General features: G+C 39.6%; 1 protein-coding gene and 1 long non-coding RNA gene across 10 annotated transcripts in view; one reads left to right on the forward strand and one right to left on the reverse strand.

Moving 5' to 3' along the window:
- The window catches only part of LOC307213861, a 35405-nt gene extending 33874 nt beyond the window's left edge, over positions 1–1531 (forward strand). The window contains exon 4 of one of the 2 annotated variants that reach the window (XR_013837750.1): positions 1420–1531. This is a non-coding gene — a long non-coding RNA (uncharacterized lncRNA). Of the gene's footprint in view, positions 1–207; positions 414–1419 lie in introns of those variants that run through there. The other variant, XR_013837751.1, reaches the window with a different exon arrangement.
- The window catches only part of SYNJ1 (synaptojanin 1), a 50673-nt gene extending 32343 nt beyond the window's left edge, over positions 1–18330 (reverse strand). For 2 of the 8 annotated variants that reach the window (XM_079971984.1, XM_079971985.1), the window contains exons 1-9: positions 17926–18075; positions 12497–12642; positions 7040–7126; positions 5971–6238; positions 4020–4245; positions 2585–2668; positions 1515–1576; positions 964–1060; positions 420–589 (exon numbers count right to left, since the gene is read on the reverse strand). In XM_079971984.1, coding sequence (XP_079828110.1) covers positions 420–589; positions 964–1060; positions 1515–1576; positions 2585–2668; positions 4020–4245; positions 5971–6238; positions 7040–7126; positions 12497–12620 — 1118 coding nt within the window. In that variant the 5' untranslated portion in view covers positions 12621–12642; positions 17926–18075. Of the gene's footprint in view, positions 1–419; positions 590–963; positions 1061–1514; positions 1577–2584; positions 2669–4019; positions 4246–5970; positions 6239–7039; positions 7127–12496; positions 12643–17925; positions 18131–18179 lie in introns of those variants that run through there. The other 6 variants (XM_079971991.1, XM_079971990.1, XM_079971986.1 and 3 more) reach the window with 5 other exon arrangements.
- Between the last annotated feature and the right edge of the window lie 410 nt (positions 18331–18740).

Raw genomic sequence — 18740 nt, forward strand, 5'->3', positions numbered from 1 at the left:
TTGCTTGAAGCTATGGCTTTATGAAAATGTATCAGACCATTCCTAAAGCTCAGCACTTTGGTTTTAAGGCTAGGGTGATCACATGCACCCCCCCCCCCATATGAATAGCTCCTTTACTTGGTTTTAACACCAGCTTAACATTACTGCACTAAGATTAACCATGTATTAATCAGAACTTTCTTCAAACCCTGGTTAAATTTGGTGCAGATGCCACACCAAACTGATTAAAGCAAACAAGGGAAGACAGAATTTTCATTGTGGATATGTGTTACAGCTGCAGCATGTTCAGTCATTTTCCTCATAAATAAGTAGTCTCAACTTTTTTTATTAAAAAAAGTAGTTCCCCTTTTCTGACTCTTCTTTCATTTCCAAAAGTGCTAAACCAGCTGTATCTGGTAACAGAAGACAAGTATCCAAACCTTTGAACTTCGTTTCCATCGAAGTAAAAAAATCCACACTCTAAGAATTTCTGGATCTGTGGTTTAAGAACGCTATGTAGTTTTTCTGCCTTTCCACCCTTGACCATTTGATGATAGTCAAAGTTCACCATTTTGATGTCATCAGCATGTTCAGAAGCTTTCAAATGGCTCTGAGGAAGTTGGTGGAAGAAAGGAGAAACAAATATATTAGCAACAAATGGGATATAGATGTCATGGAACAAGATTTTGGTAGTAGCAAAAAATGTGATACTGCCAATTGGTTTTAACAGCTATTCTGGTTTTAACATCTATTCTGTTATTGCAATATTTGTAATATATTAATTTCTAGACAGAGCTATGCTTGAAGAAAATTACATTTGAAGTGGTCCTTAATTAGCTTTTGATTTACAAAATCACATTCTTTTTATTAAAAGTCAAATAACACAACATTAATGAAATTACTTATGTACTGAAACTGAGATAATTATTTGCCATTTATGAGACAAGATTTTCCTTTACAAAATAGGTCTAGATCATATTTTACCTGAAAGGCTTTGCTGAGCATATGCTCCCCTTCTTTTGAGCCAAGAAGATTCACAATTATTTGCTTGCCATATAGATTTTTAAGGGTATGAAAGTGCCTACAAGGTGGGGGGAAATCTATTATTATTGGATCTAGTAAATAGCATCTTTAAATCAATGAATGGAATACACACATCATATTTAACCACTTATATTGAAAAGGCAAAAGAGCAGCTAAAAGGATGAATGAAATTATGAAATCAGCCACAAGAGAAAACCCAAAACCAGTATAAGAATTGTGACAACTTACATACAATGTAGAATTCACTCCTAACACTGATGAATCCCACTCAACAGAAAATGGAAATATGGCTTTTAAGTTCATAAGAATCACATTTTAAACCTTTCATTAGTTACTTTAGTTTAACAATGTACATGCTAACCTTTAGTTACTGGTATTATTTCATCCCGTTCCCAGTGGGTCACTCATGCATTTAAGAACTTCGTGGAAATATTGCCTACTAGAGTACTCAAAATGAATAGCTCCTGCTGGAAGGAAGAAAGGACTTTTACCTGTCAAACGCTGGTGCATTTGCTTCAAATCCTCTTGACATTCTGACACGATGAGATCCAACCTGAGACGAAAGAATGTTCAAGTTTTTTAAAAAATTGCATGCATTATTGTTCCACAAACCTTTTGGATGTAATCAAATTTTATTAATAAAGCACTCAAATTATTACACTGTGCAGTAATTTTAAAAGACACAAGAGCATAGTGCTTCTGATTTTTTAAATTTTTCTTTCCTCACTTCTATTATAACACAGTGGTACCTCAGTTTTTGAACGTCTCTGCTGACAAATGTTTCAGAACTTGAACGACGTAAACCCAGAAGTAAATGCTTCGGTTTTTGAACGCGCCTCGGAAGTTGAACCGGAAACGTGGCTTCCGTACTGAGTTTTCCATATTGAGATTTCCATTTTGAGTTTTTGATTTTCGAACGTTTCAGAACTCGAATGGTCTTCCAGAACGGATTATGTTCAAAAACTGAGGTACCACTGTACTTACAATCCAATCCTACCACTACCACTCCCTGCTCCAAATGTTGATAGCTGGGGGAGTTAGGATGGTGAACATCTGTCTCCCTGCTGGCCTTCAACAGTGGGCCCTGCGACTAAAGATGCCCAAACTTTTTGGGGTAGAGACCACGACTCAAAGTGCCATGGATCTTTGGGTCCCTCAGCTGTGCAGCATCCCCCACTCCAAGAAACTGTCCTCCCAACACACCCTGCCCCTCCCAGGGTTTCAGGTGCAGTGGTGGATCAACTGCTCCCAGCCAGGGTTTTGGATTGCTCTGTCAGGTACATTTCTGATCAATAAAAATAAAGAAAATCATATAAATCTAAGAGCCGACATAGTTTAAGGGTACTTGAGGAAAACAGGAATAGGTTTGAAGCCACTTTCACTCCTGCTGACCAAACAGTTGCAATTTAAACAATGTTTTCCTACTATGTCCTACATGACACTGATTTTTATGTATAACTTGTTCTCCTTAAATTACTGAGCTTTGATTCTTGAAAAAGGTGGTAGAAGACTTCAACTAATATGGGGAAATGCAATTTGAGAATAGATATAGTCCTCCTACTTGTAAGCCAGGTTGCTCCCAAAATAATGGAACAGATCCACGAATTTGTATAAAGGATGACACACATTCATCTAGAAATATCACCTGTTGGAGAAATAAAACTTATTGTATTAGTTGTCTTAAGCAATTAGTTACTTTATGCAGAAACTTTGTTCAAATTATTCCATGCCATTTGCCCACACATTAAAACTTATTCTGACCCAACATCATCTAAGGCCAAAAAAAGAAATTTGAAAGCTTTGCACCAAGGTTGCTCCAATACAAAGTGATTTTAATGAAAAAAATGAGATCATTTTCTAGCTACATAATCTATGTATTAATCCATATGAAATAGGCAACTGTGGAAATAATATATTGTGATAAATGATGGCTTATAGTATGCAAGCAATTAGTGTAATACTAATCTGTTCTGTTGGATCTCAGTGACAGCAGCAGAATATTTTATATTTTATGCTCTTCTTTATGTATGTTTTGATTTTATGAAACCCCAGTTGTACATTGCTTCAAAATGTTTAAATGTTAAACAATTAATACATTTTGTAAATATATAAAAGCTGAGGCTGCTGAACAGACTTTTGGGTTGGGGTGTTATTTAGGGTTTTTTGTTGGCACAGGGAGTGTTGTCACTGATTTTTGTATATTTTGATTTTTTTTATATCTTTATTTTAGACTTTATGATGATTTAACAACAACAACAACAACAACAACAACAACAACAACAATTGTATGATTTGGTTGTGTCCTTTTGGATGTTTTATTGCTTATGACTACTTTTGTTATGTTTGTAATTATGTATTTTTTCACGCTGTAAGCCACCTTGAGCATGATTTTATCTATGGAAAGGTGGCTTACAAACAACATTATGTATGTATGTATGTATGTATGTATGTATGTATAAATAAATAAATAATGTATATTTTCTATACCATGGCTTAGTGAATGCTGCAGAAAAAAACTGGGGAAGAGCAAAGCAGCCACCACCACATCCCTGAGAACCTGTGCAGCCAGGCATCCATGCTAAACCATGGCTTGGATTAGCATGTCATGGAAAATGTGCTGATATCTACTATTAAGATAGGAAGGATGAGATACACACATCTGTCTCAACAATGGTTTTTTAGTTTTAACAAAGGGGTAGATCTGAATTGTGGAAACAGTCCTCATTTTCACCAACTGAGCATTACCATTCCATAACATGGTTATGATACAAGAAGTGCAACCTGTCTACCACAAATGTAGGTTTGGTAGCCAATGTGTTCAAGACTATTATATACAAAATAACTGCAGTTGGCAGCAGGTAGAAATCAAGTTGGGATAGCCTTATGTGCTAAATATGTAAACTAGATGTCACGCCCTGTACCAAGCAAAGCATAACCCCTATTTGTATATTTTAGTGAGAATAATACAAAGCAGCAATACAGTGCACAGGTCATACCTGTTCAGTTTCAACAAAATTTGCCACATGACCATCATCATTTGTTCCTCTAACATTAAATCGGGTCCCAGCTCGTTCACAGCTTAACCGTGAAATGATGCAAGCCTTTGCTTGCTTGTGAGCTGCATAAATTGTTCTGATCTCCACTCCTCCACACATGAGACGCAACAGCCATTCATCACAGTTGACTCCATAATGTTTAAGATGAAGGTGCAGTGATTGATTCCTATTGAAGAAGTGATTCAGATTAACATTAGCTGGAGGAATTTCAATATAACATATGAAGCACTGAAGACTAAAATATCATTGTAAACATAATGGCATGCATATATAAGCAAGTATGCTTAAGTGGGGAACAGAGCCATTTTAAACTATTCTAAATTATGCAAGTCTTCTGTAATGACTTTCAAAGCAATAAACATAGTTCAGGAAAGATTAAGGGAAAAGGTAAAAACAAACATTCAGCAAATTACATTTCAGAAAGTCCAGTTTCACTAGGCTGGCTAACCTGCACATTCTAGTAGCAAAGTGGCAGCATAAAGAGACAGCATAAATTAGAATTTCTCACAGTGCAAGCTTCCAGTTTCAGAGAAGATACCGGTTATTGAACTACAGAGAGTTTTTTTGGGGGGGTGGGGTTAGCGTAAATCACATAAAACTAAAACAATCAGGTACATTTCACATGTGTAAAACCACCTCCAGTTGAAAAAGGATTTCCCCCTCAGTGCCTGTGTCTGACAGTTTCATGTGTGGATGGTACAGAAACTAAATGTCACAGCCCTGGGCAGCAATCCACACCCATCTCAGATAAATATGCTGATCCAGATATTGAACTGTGTTCCTGATGTTACCAAGAGACCACAGCATTCCCAAAGCAGTACTTGACTCCAGTTCAGAATGTGTCTTTTGGGGAGGCGATCCTTTTAAAAATGTCTGGGACACTCTAAAAGTAGACAAAGGGCCCACTGGTGTTCCTCTATAGAAGCAATCCTGATACTCAAACTATCAGGTGATCACAGTTCAAACAAAAGTAGTTTTTTTTGGGTGGGATCAGCGAACCCCATTTTTAAGCACAATCTCCACTATCTTTGCCAGCTTAGATAGATAGCACTAGATAGATCTAGTGTCATTAGTATATTAGAAGCGGCTTGGACAGTTAGAGACGATTCATTGAGGTAAGTGAACAGCTTCTTGGGGCTCTGATTGTTTCATGAATGTATCATGTAAGTACAAGAAATTTGTATTCTGTGCAGAACGTTGAATATTGAAAATGTTTCAGCTACAAAGGCTACTTACTTTGTATTCTGCTTCTTCTAATCACAGGAAGAAACATGGAGTCATGTAGGACTAGAATGTTACTTGGGTTAAAAAATTGGAGGAGTTATCATTGCTTTCTTTATCTTTTCCTTAGGAACTTGCTTTCTAAAAGTACTGAAATTCTTATCCTGTATAATTAATTTCACCAAATTTCAAATTCTATCCTGCTAAACGTGTACAGAATTCGCTAAATATACACAACATATTAGACAAGACATCTAATAGTTTACACTATTATAACAATGACCATTCTATATAAAAAGAGACAGAATTCTCTGTGTATATCTGAACAAGCACAAAACAAATATTTTTAAGTTACTAGTATCTGTGACTGTAATCATTTGAACTTAATGCAAATACTGGATTTTCACTTCTCCTTTTAACACTTGTAAAGTATTTCCCAGAACAGCTAAGCATGAGTTTGCAAAATGGTTCATTCTGTGTATGTACTGTATTTGTGTGTGATTTGCCCATATTAATACTCATAAAAACATAAAAAACCCATTTTATATGAAGTACTATTTCAAAAAGCTAAAACTGCAAGCAGTATTTCAACACGTGCAATGATAAGAAATTCAACAACTCAAAATACAAAGGCACATGGTATCAGACTTACTAAAACTTATCAACTTACCAGAAGAACCTGTTATCAGTGCTTTGTTCTTGCATGCTACGGTGGGCATTAAGACTAAGATCTAAACTGACCCCAGAAGAAGACCATGCAAAATAAAAGTTTCCTGAATTCAAAACTTTGCGCACTTCAGAGATGCGTTCTTCATCAGATGGGTCAATTCGTAATGATATTAAATCAGTAGAAGTAACACGAAAAACTTCAGATTCTTGGATTTTTCCTACAGACATACATCCTGTGACAAGAACTAGATAATGTAACAATGTGTCTCCTGTAAGAAACAAATGTAAATGAACAATCAATGTGTTTTAAACTTTAGCAAGGCACACTTTTGCATTTCCCTGTTTTAACTATTAAACTTTTAAAGAGAGGTAACTGCATAATTCTAAAGTTTACTTTTGCACATAAGACTTTCCAGAAATTGATTTTGCATGAACAGTAAAACAGCAGTTTTTAAATAAGTGCTGGGCTGCAACCATGTCAACTTTTAGGATGAGCATGCTTATTGTTTTGTTTTATAATTACTGAATGTTAGAAACCTCGATTCCAATGGCATATTTTAAATTTCTCAGAAAAAATGAACTTCATATCTTAAGGAAAAATATACCACCATGCCTCATATGCTTGAAAGGAATGCTACTGAAGAGACAATGTAATTTACTACAAGCCCAACAATTATTTAATGGCTAAAGGTTCATGTATGCCATCAGAACTTTCAGCTTCTGATCCCCAAGGCAATCCAATCCTCTCTTCATGTTACATATGCCATGTCATACACATCTAATTGCCTTTGAGACACCAAAGTTTTGAAAATGATTTGCTGTTCAGTGTTGGAGAACAGGAGAGGCTATTTAGAAAACTCAGCAAGCATCACCAAGGGGGAAAAAAAGGGGGGGGATTTCTGCTGCACATACAAAACGAATCATCAGTTTATCAACTAATCATCAATTTATCTGGAGTGTGGTGATCACATACCAGCAACTGTACCGGCAGCAAGATGGCATGAGCAATCTTTTAACTGTTACTGTTTTATATGAAAAGAAAGGGCACTCCCAAAATGAGATTTACTCACCAAGATTTAATCTCAAAACACCTAGAAGTCCATATGCATCCATCACCTTGGAGTACATGTTCTTGATTGCCTCTTTCTCTGCAGATGCTGTTTATAAAATGTGAAGGATTCAAATTATGGCAAAAGAACTATACTTATGGAAGATTCTTCCACTATATATATGTATATATATGTGTTTTGAGATCATTCTTGCATACCCCACATGATACTTCCATTGTCATGGTGAGATCTGAGATTCAGCTTTTCCTCAGAAATTCTGAGTTGGACAGAATACCATTTTGAGTAACTTTCTGTCTGACTTGGAAGCTTTTTGTATTTTCATCCATCTGCCTATGGACAGGAAGCCATTCAGAGTACTGCAGCATCCTGTTTTAGCTCCTGCTTTAACAGGTCTTTGCACAATTTCTGGCCATTACAAAGGATTGTATTAAACAAGTTATTCAGAAAATTCCACTTCAGTTAAATTCAAAGAAATGAAGTACCACAAAAACAGCCTGCAGTTATTCTCCTGCTGCCTGTATCAGCGGCTTATATGTATAGTACAAAGATTCTAGAAATGTCATAGAACTGAAGCTCAGTTTGTAGGTGTATATATGGATAAGAGACAGGGGGAAAGGACTTACTCTTCGCCAGATGAGATTAGAATCCAACTACAGATTACAAATTGACAAAACTCATATTTCTGAAGAACAAATACAGATACAAATTATAGTAACATCACAAACTCTTAAGGTTCTAAGGGGATGTGGGCAAGAAAATGAATTTCTCCTTGCCCACGACCTTCTACTCAAATATAACATTCTTCTAATCCTTATTACTGCTGTGCTAAGCCAAGATTTTGCAGCCATGATAAACTGATAAGCAAGAGATACAGTGAAAATCCACTTCAGTAGCTAGCAGTAGACTCACTTGTACACAATGAAGCAGTAGACCTGTGACATCATAATCACACAAATTAATGAGGGGTGTCTCTCTCTGGGATTGAAATTTCAAACCAAATTTAAAGCATTTTTAATGGCAATTCTTGTTCCTCTAAATCAGGGGTGGATCTCCATACGTTGCTGAACTACAGCTTCCAGAGTTGCAGATGCTGGTCATGATTAGGCAGTCTTAAGAAGAAGGGAAAGATGCCAGTTAAGCTCCATACAGAGCACTTTGATGAACTGAGACATAAAAGGACATATATAGGAGACTGAAAAAGGTATATGTAACCAGGGATGTTTACAACAGTGCACCCCAAACTGTACGAACAGGAAGGATAAGACAAGAATGAGCTGCAAGGAAATGGCAGGTCTGCTGCTTAGACAAGACAGTAAGTATAAACAAGTGATACAGTGAAAGAAGAACTACTCTAACTCATATTTTGCCTCAATCTTCTACCACAAAACATACTGTGTTCTACCTGAGAAGAGAATGACAAATGATATAAGGAGAGGCTTGAACCCCAAGAGATAGAGAATCCTTAGCAACTGCAAACACGTTCAAGTCTCCAAGGCCAAATGAATTACACTCCATGGTGCTAAATGAGTTTGCAGGTATTTTCTCAAAACCACTGACTAATCTTATGAGAGCTCTTGGAGAATGAGTCAAGTCTCAAAACACTGGAGATAGGAACATTTGAGATGGGGACACAGGGAATCTGGAAAACTACAGGCCAGGCACCCCAAGACAGAACAAAGAAAGGTTATTAAGCATTTGGTCTATAAGCATCTAAAAACATTGCATCAATTTCTATGAGCCAGCATGGGTTGCAAAAATAAGGAATGTCAGATCAACCTTGTGTTCTTTTTGCTAAGAGCTACTAGCCTAGTATTTAATCATGGGAGTGTCACATATACAGTATATCTTGATTTCAGCAAAGCATTTGACAGGGTCTCCCATGGTTGCCTTGATGACAAAATGGTAAGTGAACTGGGCAATACTATAGCTAAGAGGCAGCCACAGCTGGTTGAGCACTTTTACCCAGTGAGCGCTCATTAATAGATCTGTATCAAACTGGAGGAAAGTCTTGAGCAGAATATCATAGGGCTCAGTCCCACGCACTGTGTTGTTCAGTATTTTCTTAAAGACTTGAATGAGGGAAAAGCTTGTAAAATCCTGCAACACTAGGCTGCAACAACAGGTGAAATTCAACAGAGATAAATGTAAAATCCAGCATGTAAGCGCAAAAAAGAAAAAGAAAATCAAAGGCAGAATACGCTATTAAAAGCTAATGCAGACTCAGGCTGCATTAACATAGTACCTGTATAGTGTTCAGATCACGGTAGTAAACATTGCATTCTATCTAGTACTGATGAGAATGCATCAGAAATACTGTGTCCAGTACTTGATGCCACATTTTAAGAGAGGCTGTGCTAAAACTGCTTGTGTGTGTCCAAGGAAAGGCAACGAGGGTGGTGAAGGTTCTGAAAAAGTCCTATGAGGAACAGCTGGAAGAGCTAGACTTGGTTAGCCTGGAGAAAATGGGGAACAACAAGATAGGGGTCTTCGAAGATCTGATGGGCTGTCATACAGGCCTGATCTTTGTTGTTCCAGAGGGAAGGACTAGAACCAATGAGTAGAAATAGGATTGAAGTAGATTTCAGCTGAATAGAAACCTTCTAACAGTAAAAGCAGTTCAACAGAAGGAAAGATTATCTCAGGAGGGGTGGGCACTCATCCACTAGAGGTGTTTAAGCAAAGTCTGGATGGCCATCTATCACAGATGCTGTAATGCATCCTACATTGTGTGGGGCTTGCCAAACTAATCTGCAAGCACCCTTCCAACTCTGCAAGTCAGGTTTACCCCCTTTTATATTTATTCACACAATGTAACTGACATAAGACATGAATCTCCCATTCCTTCTACGCAATTGCCTCCCCTTCCCAGATTCTGCTTATAGTGGAGTGACTGATCAACTTTAAATATGATTGTGTTCTTTAAGCAAACGTGTATCAATACACTTGCAGGAAATAGATCTACCATGGTATCAATAATAAATCAAGGCTCAGGTGTATAGCAGAAAATTATGAGCAAAACAACATGCATCTGTAGAGTACTACCCAGCTATCTAAACATGACTCAACTTCCCTGGACATTCTGTAAAACCCAATACACAGTATCTTTGTATCAGAATATCTAATCTTAAAGGATGAAGAAAAACAGAGGCGTGATCAGTACTTATAAAAGCGGAAAATTGGAAGTCCTTTAAATGACAAGTGATCTATGCTTGCCTTCCTAATAAGGCAAGGTCAATTTTGTCTTTATGCATTAAGACAGAATCTGATAAGTTTGCCCCCCACCCAAAGAGTAGGAGCTACTAAAGTCTAACAACTGCTCCCTGTCTATCTATATTCTCATTCTATTAAAATGTTCTAAAGCTGAAATCTTTGCATAATTACTTGAGAATAAGCCCCACTGAACTAAGTGCTGCTCAGTTCTGAGTAAACATACATGACAGTGCACTACAAAGATTGAGGTATTAAATACCTACCCTACATGCATGTAAATATACCCTCTTTTGCTGTGTTAATGCATACAGGCACTTGAACACTTCCATCCCTAGAGATTTTATTCTTTCACTTAGCTACGTCCATAATTTAAATCCCCTGATGGTAGATTAGATGGTGTGTGTTAACAGAAGTGCTCAACATACATTTTAAATCTAAATTCCTATTAAGAGCTGCCAACTGTTTGCGCAGCTGTGGCAAAAGCAGAAGTTCATGCTATAGTTCATGCTACAACATCTTAGAACATTTGCATCCTTTCCAATACAAGCCAGGCAATGCTATTAAGCCCTATGCCACTTCCCTCTAAATAAGTAGGACTAAATCTTTATCTCCATCTTTACTGGATATGTTGTTCAGCAAAGAAAAAGTATCTATCCAGCTCATTAACACATGAAACTGTAGCTTACATGCTTATGCATAGAATAACAACTTTGGGGATCTTTAATATAGAGAAACTTGTGTGACACCGAGGTTAGTGCACTATGTTATACCCAAATCATAATATCTTGCTTTCTTGGAGGAATTAAGAAACAACATATGTTGCTATAAATTTAAATAAAATGTTATTTTACACAGAATTGTGGGAAATGAATAAAATGGTTTTAGAGCTTAAAGTGTCAAGAAAGACATGCAGAATAGTAAATTGGTTAGTTGTTAAAGTGTTACACAGGCTACCCAAGTTCCGGGCCATAAGCTCAAACAGTTCCAGTTACACAGACAGATGGAGGGAGCAGAGCTTATCTTACATGGAACAAATGTGGGTGCTAAGGAGCCAGGAAAGTGGCATTAGAAGCCTAAACACATCTTGGGGGGATTTCAAATACAAATGACTGGGTTTTGAACAATTACATGGACTAAGAGATAGTGAGGTTGCAGAAAAGAGAAAGGTAGAGATGTTTTGCTCCACAGTGTCAGAACAGGGTGGGGAGCAGTCTCCAAGGCAAAATAAGCACCGTTGAATAGCCTCCTGAGTTAAAAACTATAGTTAAGGCAGCTGCAAGATGTCCAGTTGCAGGAAAGAAGCTTCCTGACAGGAATTAGCTCTACAGCAAAGAGTTATTATCTTAATGAGGATGCTGGATGGAAAAGGTAACTGAATGCTAATTAACTCAAGCATCAAGTAGGATACCAGACATCAACACAAATTTCCTCACGACAGAGTGGCACAGGGGTCATGAAGAGCCTCTGGCCAGTCATAACTTAAACCCAGGTGTGCCATTTGAATTCTGTCATGGAAAAAGAAAGTAATATTTTCCTAAGAAATGCAAGTTTAGGCTTAAACCAATTACTGGTGGAAATTGCTTGTTGGAGGAAGCCCCCATTAGATATAGCAACGATTCTGGATACTAATTAGGCTTGCACTTATGTTGCAGTAATTGCAAAAGTTCGTTTCTATGCATGGTTGCTATTATGGGAGAATATACTATTTAAACCAATGTTGCCTTCTCTTATATTGCAATGGCACCACACTAACTGCTGAGAGGAATGCCAAAAGAGACACCGTTCAGGGGCATGTGTAGCTTTCCAGCTGAATTGAGCTTCTAGGTTACAGGTTTGAACACAATGCTGAACTGCCTAGCTAAAAACAGATGTGAAAGGTTCTGATGTTCCTGCAGGCACACTGGAGGGAGCCAGAGGGAAGATGAGCCCAAGGCTCATACTCAAAAATGCTAAACAGCCACAGTTTACCTTTACATCTGCTTATGTTACAAATAGGATAAGAAGACTTTTAAGGCAAGTTTCAAGAAATAGCAATAAATTCAAAAATGTATTACTCTGAAAAATATAGTAGGGCAAAACACCTTTAAGCAAAAAGACCAGGAAATATTCAAAGGACATTTAGATCACTGACACAACACAACAGATATGGTGACTCAACATTTCTTCATCTGTTTTCATTTTTTAGCATTAGGAGTTTTTTTTATTAAGTTAGCCATCTGCTTGTATTTGCAGAGTTTTGCTACTTACAGAGAACAGCCACAGCACCAGACTCGAACATGAGACATTCTTCTTTGTTTCTGGCTTCTACTATCACACTGAATGGCGGTGGGTCCAGCTTATGATAGATACGATAACCTTTACTGAATGCCATTTTTCCTTTATCAGAGGCAGAACTGTGTAACAAAGTACAAAAAAAAAGTGTTAGTGAAGGTTTCTGAACATTCAGAGACATCATTTCTAAAGCAGTGTGAAACTAACCTATCCAACTGGCACAGCTGCATTAATTTCTACTAGTGGGAACCCAAGAACTCTGCTGGAATGTGCTTTAATATGCCTACTTTCTAGCATCCTTCCCATGATGCAAGAACTACATCAGGATTAGTTAAGAGAATCAATTTCAGCTGAATAAGAGATATATACCACAGGTAAATTGTGATAAATGTTTGCATGAAATATAAAAAGTTATGCAATGCAACTGGCTACAGTCACTCATGCCCTATTCACTTCCAAGTTGCCTCATGGTGGGCTGCCTTCAAAGACAATTCAGGGCTTTTCTGATTTGCCTAGAATGCAACTGCCTGGCTACTGACTGTAACATGACGGATCCATGTCGCTCTAGGAACATAAATGGCTGCCTTATACGGAATCAGACCATTGGTTGATCTAGCTCAGTATTTTTCACTCAGACTGGTAGCAACTCTCTATGGTTTTAGATAGGTGACCTTACAAGTACTACCTAGAGATCCTGGGTATTGAACCAGGAACTTTCTGAATGTGAAGCAAATGCTCTGCTAGTGAGCTACAGCCCTTTTCTGATTGTATGTTACTTGCATTGATTGCCAATTGTTTCTGGGCTCAATTCAAAGTGTAGTTATAACCTTTTAAACCTTAGCATCTTGGAACCAAAGCATTTTAAGAATCTCCTTCACCCATCATAGCAATATGCCAAACCTTTGAACAGTCTACCACCCTGCTCCATTATGTGCTACCATGGTACATTGGGGGGGGGGGCATGAGGAGGAAGTCACCAATGGAATACCCTACCAAAGAAAGTATGTTTGGTCCCATCATTAGCCACCTTTTAATGAGCAACAACAACATGCCCCCTTTAATGTCTCTTACGGTTGTTGCTTTTTTAAAAAACTGCTTTACTGGGTACCGTTCTTAAACTGGCTTATTTTTATTGTTTAGTCTAATTTTGTAATTATTTCAATTCATGCATCTGGGCATATTGTCTGAGCTATTTATTTTTAATACTCATCCATAATAAGTGGCTGGGGTGGTGTTGTTGTTTTTTGGGGGGTGATTTTTGAGGAAGAATACTTTTAGTATATTTAATGAATTTTATTGCCTACTGCATGCTGTTCACATAAATAGCTTCACTTTGGGATTTCTTGTGTGAGAAGCAGTACATAAATTGAATTAATCTAATATTTTACAACATTATTTGTCATCTTGATAGAATGTTACTGCTTCATGAAAAAAATACAGTTCTCATACAAGCAAGTTCTTGGAATGGATTAATATACCAGTATCTAAATATTCATCAGATTCTTAATTGCCACAGTGCAACCTAAATGTGCATCTGCATCAGCTGCTTTCTGAGAATATATCCCAAGAGACTCAAGAAAAGTGCGTGTAGTCCATATCTTATGACATTCCTAATTACTGTTGCATATCATATTTTGTAGGAGGATCAGCACCATGCAAAACACATACTAATGTCTTCATAATTTTACAATGGACAAACAGGCATTAAAGAAACATTATGCTTGACAAGCTTGCTACATTTCTTTAAAAATGCTTACTCATGAGGTGATCCACTAACGGCACACACTCCAATTTGCCACTATCTTATCAATTCTCAAGCACATCTATTCACAAGTGCTACAACCTGTCCCTGTAATCAGCATGCTGCCTTGCCTCCTCCCAAGGATATCTACTTGCAAGAAGGCATCTCAACCCATATCAAGTGCAGGCTAGGCTTCTAACAAGTTTTTCTGTGCCTCTTCTTTGATCATATGAGCTGCAAACGCCAAAAGACCATTTCCCAGAAGAAAACTCACACCAGTGATGTACAAGCATAAAAAAATAAACAGAAATAAAACCCAAAGATTATGATGGTCTATGAACCAAATCCATGAAGGGAAACATACAGGAAATTGAATGCAGATTTCCAAAGAATAGCAAGGAGAGACAAGAAGACCTTCTTAAACAAGCAATGCAAAGAAATAGAGGAAAGCAATAGAATGGGAAGAACCAGAGATCTGTTCAAGAAAATTGGAGATATGAAAGGAACATTTCGCACAAAGATTTCCATAATAAAGGACAAAAGTGGAAAGGACCTAACAGAAGCAGAAGACATCAAGAAGAGGTGGCAAGAATACACAGAGGAACTATACCAGAAAGAAACGGATGTCTCATATACCCCAGGTAGTGTGGTTGCTGACCTTGAGCCAGACATCCTGGAGAGTGAAGTCAAATGGGCCTTAGAAAGCACTGCAAATAACAAGGCCAGTGGAAGTGATGGTATTCCAGCTGAACTATTTAAAATTTTAAAAGATGATGCTGTTAAGGTGCTACACTCAATATGCCAGCAAGTTTGGAAAACTCAGCAGTGGCCAGAAGATTGGAGAAGATCAGTCTACATCCCAATCCCAAAGAAGGGCAGTGCCAAAGAATGCTCCAACTATCGCACAATTGCACTAATTTCTCACGCTAGCAAGGTTATGCTTAAAATTCTACAAGGAAGGCTCAAGCAGTATGTGGACCGAGAACTCCCAGAAGTGCAAGCTGGATTTAGAAGAGGCAGAGGAACCAGAGACCAAATTGCAAACATGCGCTGGATTATGGAGAAAGCTAGAGAGTTCCAGAAAGACATTTACTTCTGCTTCATTGACTATGCAAAAGCCTTTGACTGTGTCGACCATGGCAAACTATGGCAAGTTCTTAAAGAAATGGGAGTGCCTGATCACCTCATCTGTCTCCTGAGAAATCTCTATGTGGGACAAGAAGCTACAGTTAGAACTGGATATGGAACAACTGACTGGTTCAAAATTGGGAAAGGAGTACGACAAGGCTGCATTTTGTCTCCCTGCTTATTTAACTTATATGCAGAATTCATCATGCGAAAGGCTGGGCTGGATGAATCCCTAGCCGGAATTAAGATTGCCGGAAGAAATATCAACAACCTCAGATATGCAGATGACACAACCTTGATGGCAGAAAGTGAGGAGGAATTAAAGAACCTTTTATTGAGGGTGAAAGAGGAGAGTGCAAAATATGGTCTGAAGCTCAACATCAAAAAAACGAAGATCATGGCTACTGGTCCCATCACCTCCTGGCAAATAGAAGGGGAAGAAATGGAGGCAGTGAGAGATTTTACTTTCTTGGGCTCCATGATCACTGCAGATGGTGACAGCAGCCACGAAATTAAAAGACGCCTGCTTCTTGGGAGAAGGGCAATGACAGGCCTAGACAACATCTTGAGAAGTAGAGACATAACCTTGCCAACAAAGGTCCGTATAGTTAAAGCTATGGTTTTCCCAGTAGTGATGTATGGAAGTGAGAGCTGGACCATAAAGAAGGCTGATCGCCGAAGAATTGATGCTTTTGAATTATGGTGCTGGAGGAGACTCTTGAGAGTCCCATGGACTGCAAGAAGATCAAACCTCTCCATTCTGAAGGAAATCAGCCCTGAGTGCTCACTGGAAGGACAGATTGTGAAGCTGAGGCTCCAATACTTTGGCCACCTCATGAGAAGAGAAGACTCCCTGGAGAAGACCCTGATGCTGGGAAAGATGGAGGGCACAAGGAGAAGGGGGCGACAGAGGATGAGATGGTTGGATAGTGTTTTCGAGGTTACCAGCATGAGTCTGACCAAGCTGCGGGGGGCAGTGGAGGACAGGAGTGCCTGGCGTTCTCTGGTCCATGGGGTCACGAAGAGTCGGACACGACTAAACGACTAAACAACAACAACAAATGAACCAAATGAGACAAATAAGGTCATGAGGTATAAATTAGCAAAACTTATTTTATTTTGCACTTTCCAGAAACAATTGAAGGCATTTTGTTCTGATAGACTTTATGGCTTGGATACATGTCAACATTGTATGTTTTCTGCCTTATTTTAAATGCATTTGTTGGTTTTCTGTCCTTAACTGTTATAAATTATTTTCAGTGTATATTGCCTTGATGGTTGTTTAGAAGGCAATTAATTAATCAATGATGTTAAAAAACAGTAAAAGTAACAATAACAATACCTTAAGAGTCAGATTAGGTTTGTTTTTAAGTGTAGCAAGCTTAAAAACACAAATTAAGGGTTTAATATTTCATTACAGTTGTGCATTCCACATATAATCAAACTGCTCAGTCAGGGCTTAACCTAAGCTAAGGATCATCATGGCTCAGTTCTAGAAAATGATACTATATTTGCTTCAGTAGGTTCTGCTACAGGATAGTTAACAAACACCTATTCTACATCCATACACAGACAGACCAGACTTCCTGGCCTCTATCAGCAGCACACCAGAAGCACATAACACGTAATTTGGCACTTGATGTCAATATTCAGCTATGAAACTAGAAGCAACCAATTTAACACCCTATTTCATTTTATGAATTACATCCCATGTGTATTTTATTTATTCTGTACAAGAAAGTATACCAGCAAGCAGCCTCAACCGCTCCCTCTCCGTTGCTGCTTATGCATACATATTCATAAACCCCTAATGATTTCTTTTTAATTGTATCCAAAACATCTTTGTTATAAGAAGAGCGCCAAGCAGTGATTTTGCTTCGAGCATTTCCATGTTTATTCCCTTGTCATCTGTTATCACGGAAACACCGCATCACCGAGTACGGTAATCGGTTGCTCAATAGAACACAACCGAGAGAAAAATGATTAGTAATCATAGCAGTAAGGGGGTGGGTAGGAAGCAGCGTATTTTATTTTTTTTAAGCGATTGTCTCGAGCAGTGAAAGGAACACTTTGGGGATGATACATAAAAAAATACGAAGTAGTGCAGAGACGCTTCCCGCAGCCACCTGCCTTGGCAGTTCCTTCCTCCCCACCTCCCACCTTGGCCCCGCACCCGCTTGAGAGGAAAAGCGACCCTCTCGCTTCCCCAGACCGGGGAGGGGGAGTGGCAGCCCAGCGAAGCTCGAGCCCCGCTTCGCCCCGGAGGAAGAGCGCCTGCTGCCACCACAACATGCCCGGCCGCCGTTTCTACAAGGCTTCCAGGGGTAAAAAGAAAAAGCGGGGCGGGTGGGGGCAAAAAGGGAAAAGCCAAGCAACCGGAAAAGCTTCGCGGTCTGCAGACAGTTATGAGGGAGCGAGACAGACGGCTCGGCTCCCTCGACAGGCACGCTGCTGCAGTAGGTGGGTGCGAAAGCGGGCAGCCGCGAAGGGAGAATAATAATGATAATGATAATAATAATAATAATAGGAGCCGAACCCGCGTCGCCCTCCCCGTGACAGACCGAGGCAGAGAGCCGTGTGGGTGTCGGCGCGGCTCAAGAAGCGTCCATCTTGTGCCGAGGGAGCCGCTTCCCTTCTCCCCTCGCCAGCCCCGCCAAGGTGGCTCCGGCTTCCTACGCACCGCGGAGACTTAGGCTTGTCTACACGGAGGCAGGAGAAAGCGGGAAGTGGTGTGAGGATTGGGGGGGGGGGAGGAGGGAGAGAGAGAGAGAGAGAGAAATATATACTGACGTCTCGCCTGCTCTCCTGCTCAGCTCAGCTTCCCTTACCGGCTCCTCCGCCACCTCCAGGGGCGCTTCTTCGTGCCGCTGCCTGAGGCGGCTGCCTCACTTCCTCTCTGGCAGGGCCACTGCTTCCGCATTGCACCGCCCCCCCTACAGCCACACCGGAAGTAGAGGGGGAGCGGAGGGCAGCGCGAGCGCCGAAAGGGCGGGCGGGTTTCGTGCCAGCCGTTCGCGAAGGCGGCGGCGGCGGCGCGTCTTTGGCGCCTTACGTAAGCGCCCCCTTTTCGCCCCTGAGGCTGCGGCTTAAGGGACGCTGGCTTGAGAGTAAGCTCCACTGAACTCAGGAGGGCTTACCTCCGAGTAGAAACGCCCCTCATTCAGCTTGGCGGAAGGCGAAGCAGCGGGTTTCCACCCTCATCTCTGTTACCTGTCGTATGACAGGCTGCGGCGCTTGTGCCGAGCCTTGTTGTCCTGTTGACTGACAGAAGGCGAACGTTAAAATGACTAACCATCATCATAAAAAAATCACTCCTCCTCCCCGGTGCCTTTACTGGGAGCAGGTTCTTAC

The sequence above is a fragment of the Podarcis cretensis genome, assembly GCF_951804945.1.
Source record: "Podarcis cretensis genome assembly, chromosome: 4".
In the NCBI taxonomy this organism is placed as follows: Eukaryota; Metazoa; Chordata; class Lepidosauria; order Squamata; family Lacertidae; genus Podarcis; species Podarcis cretensis.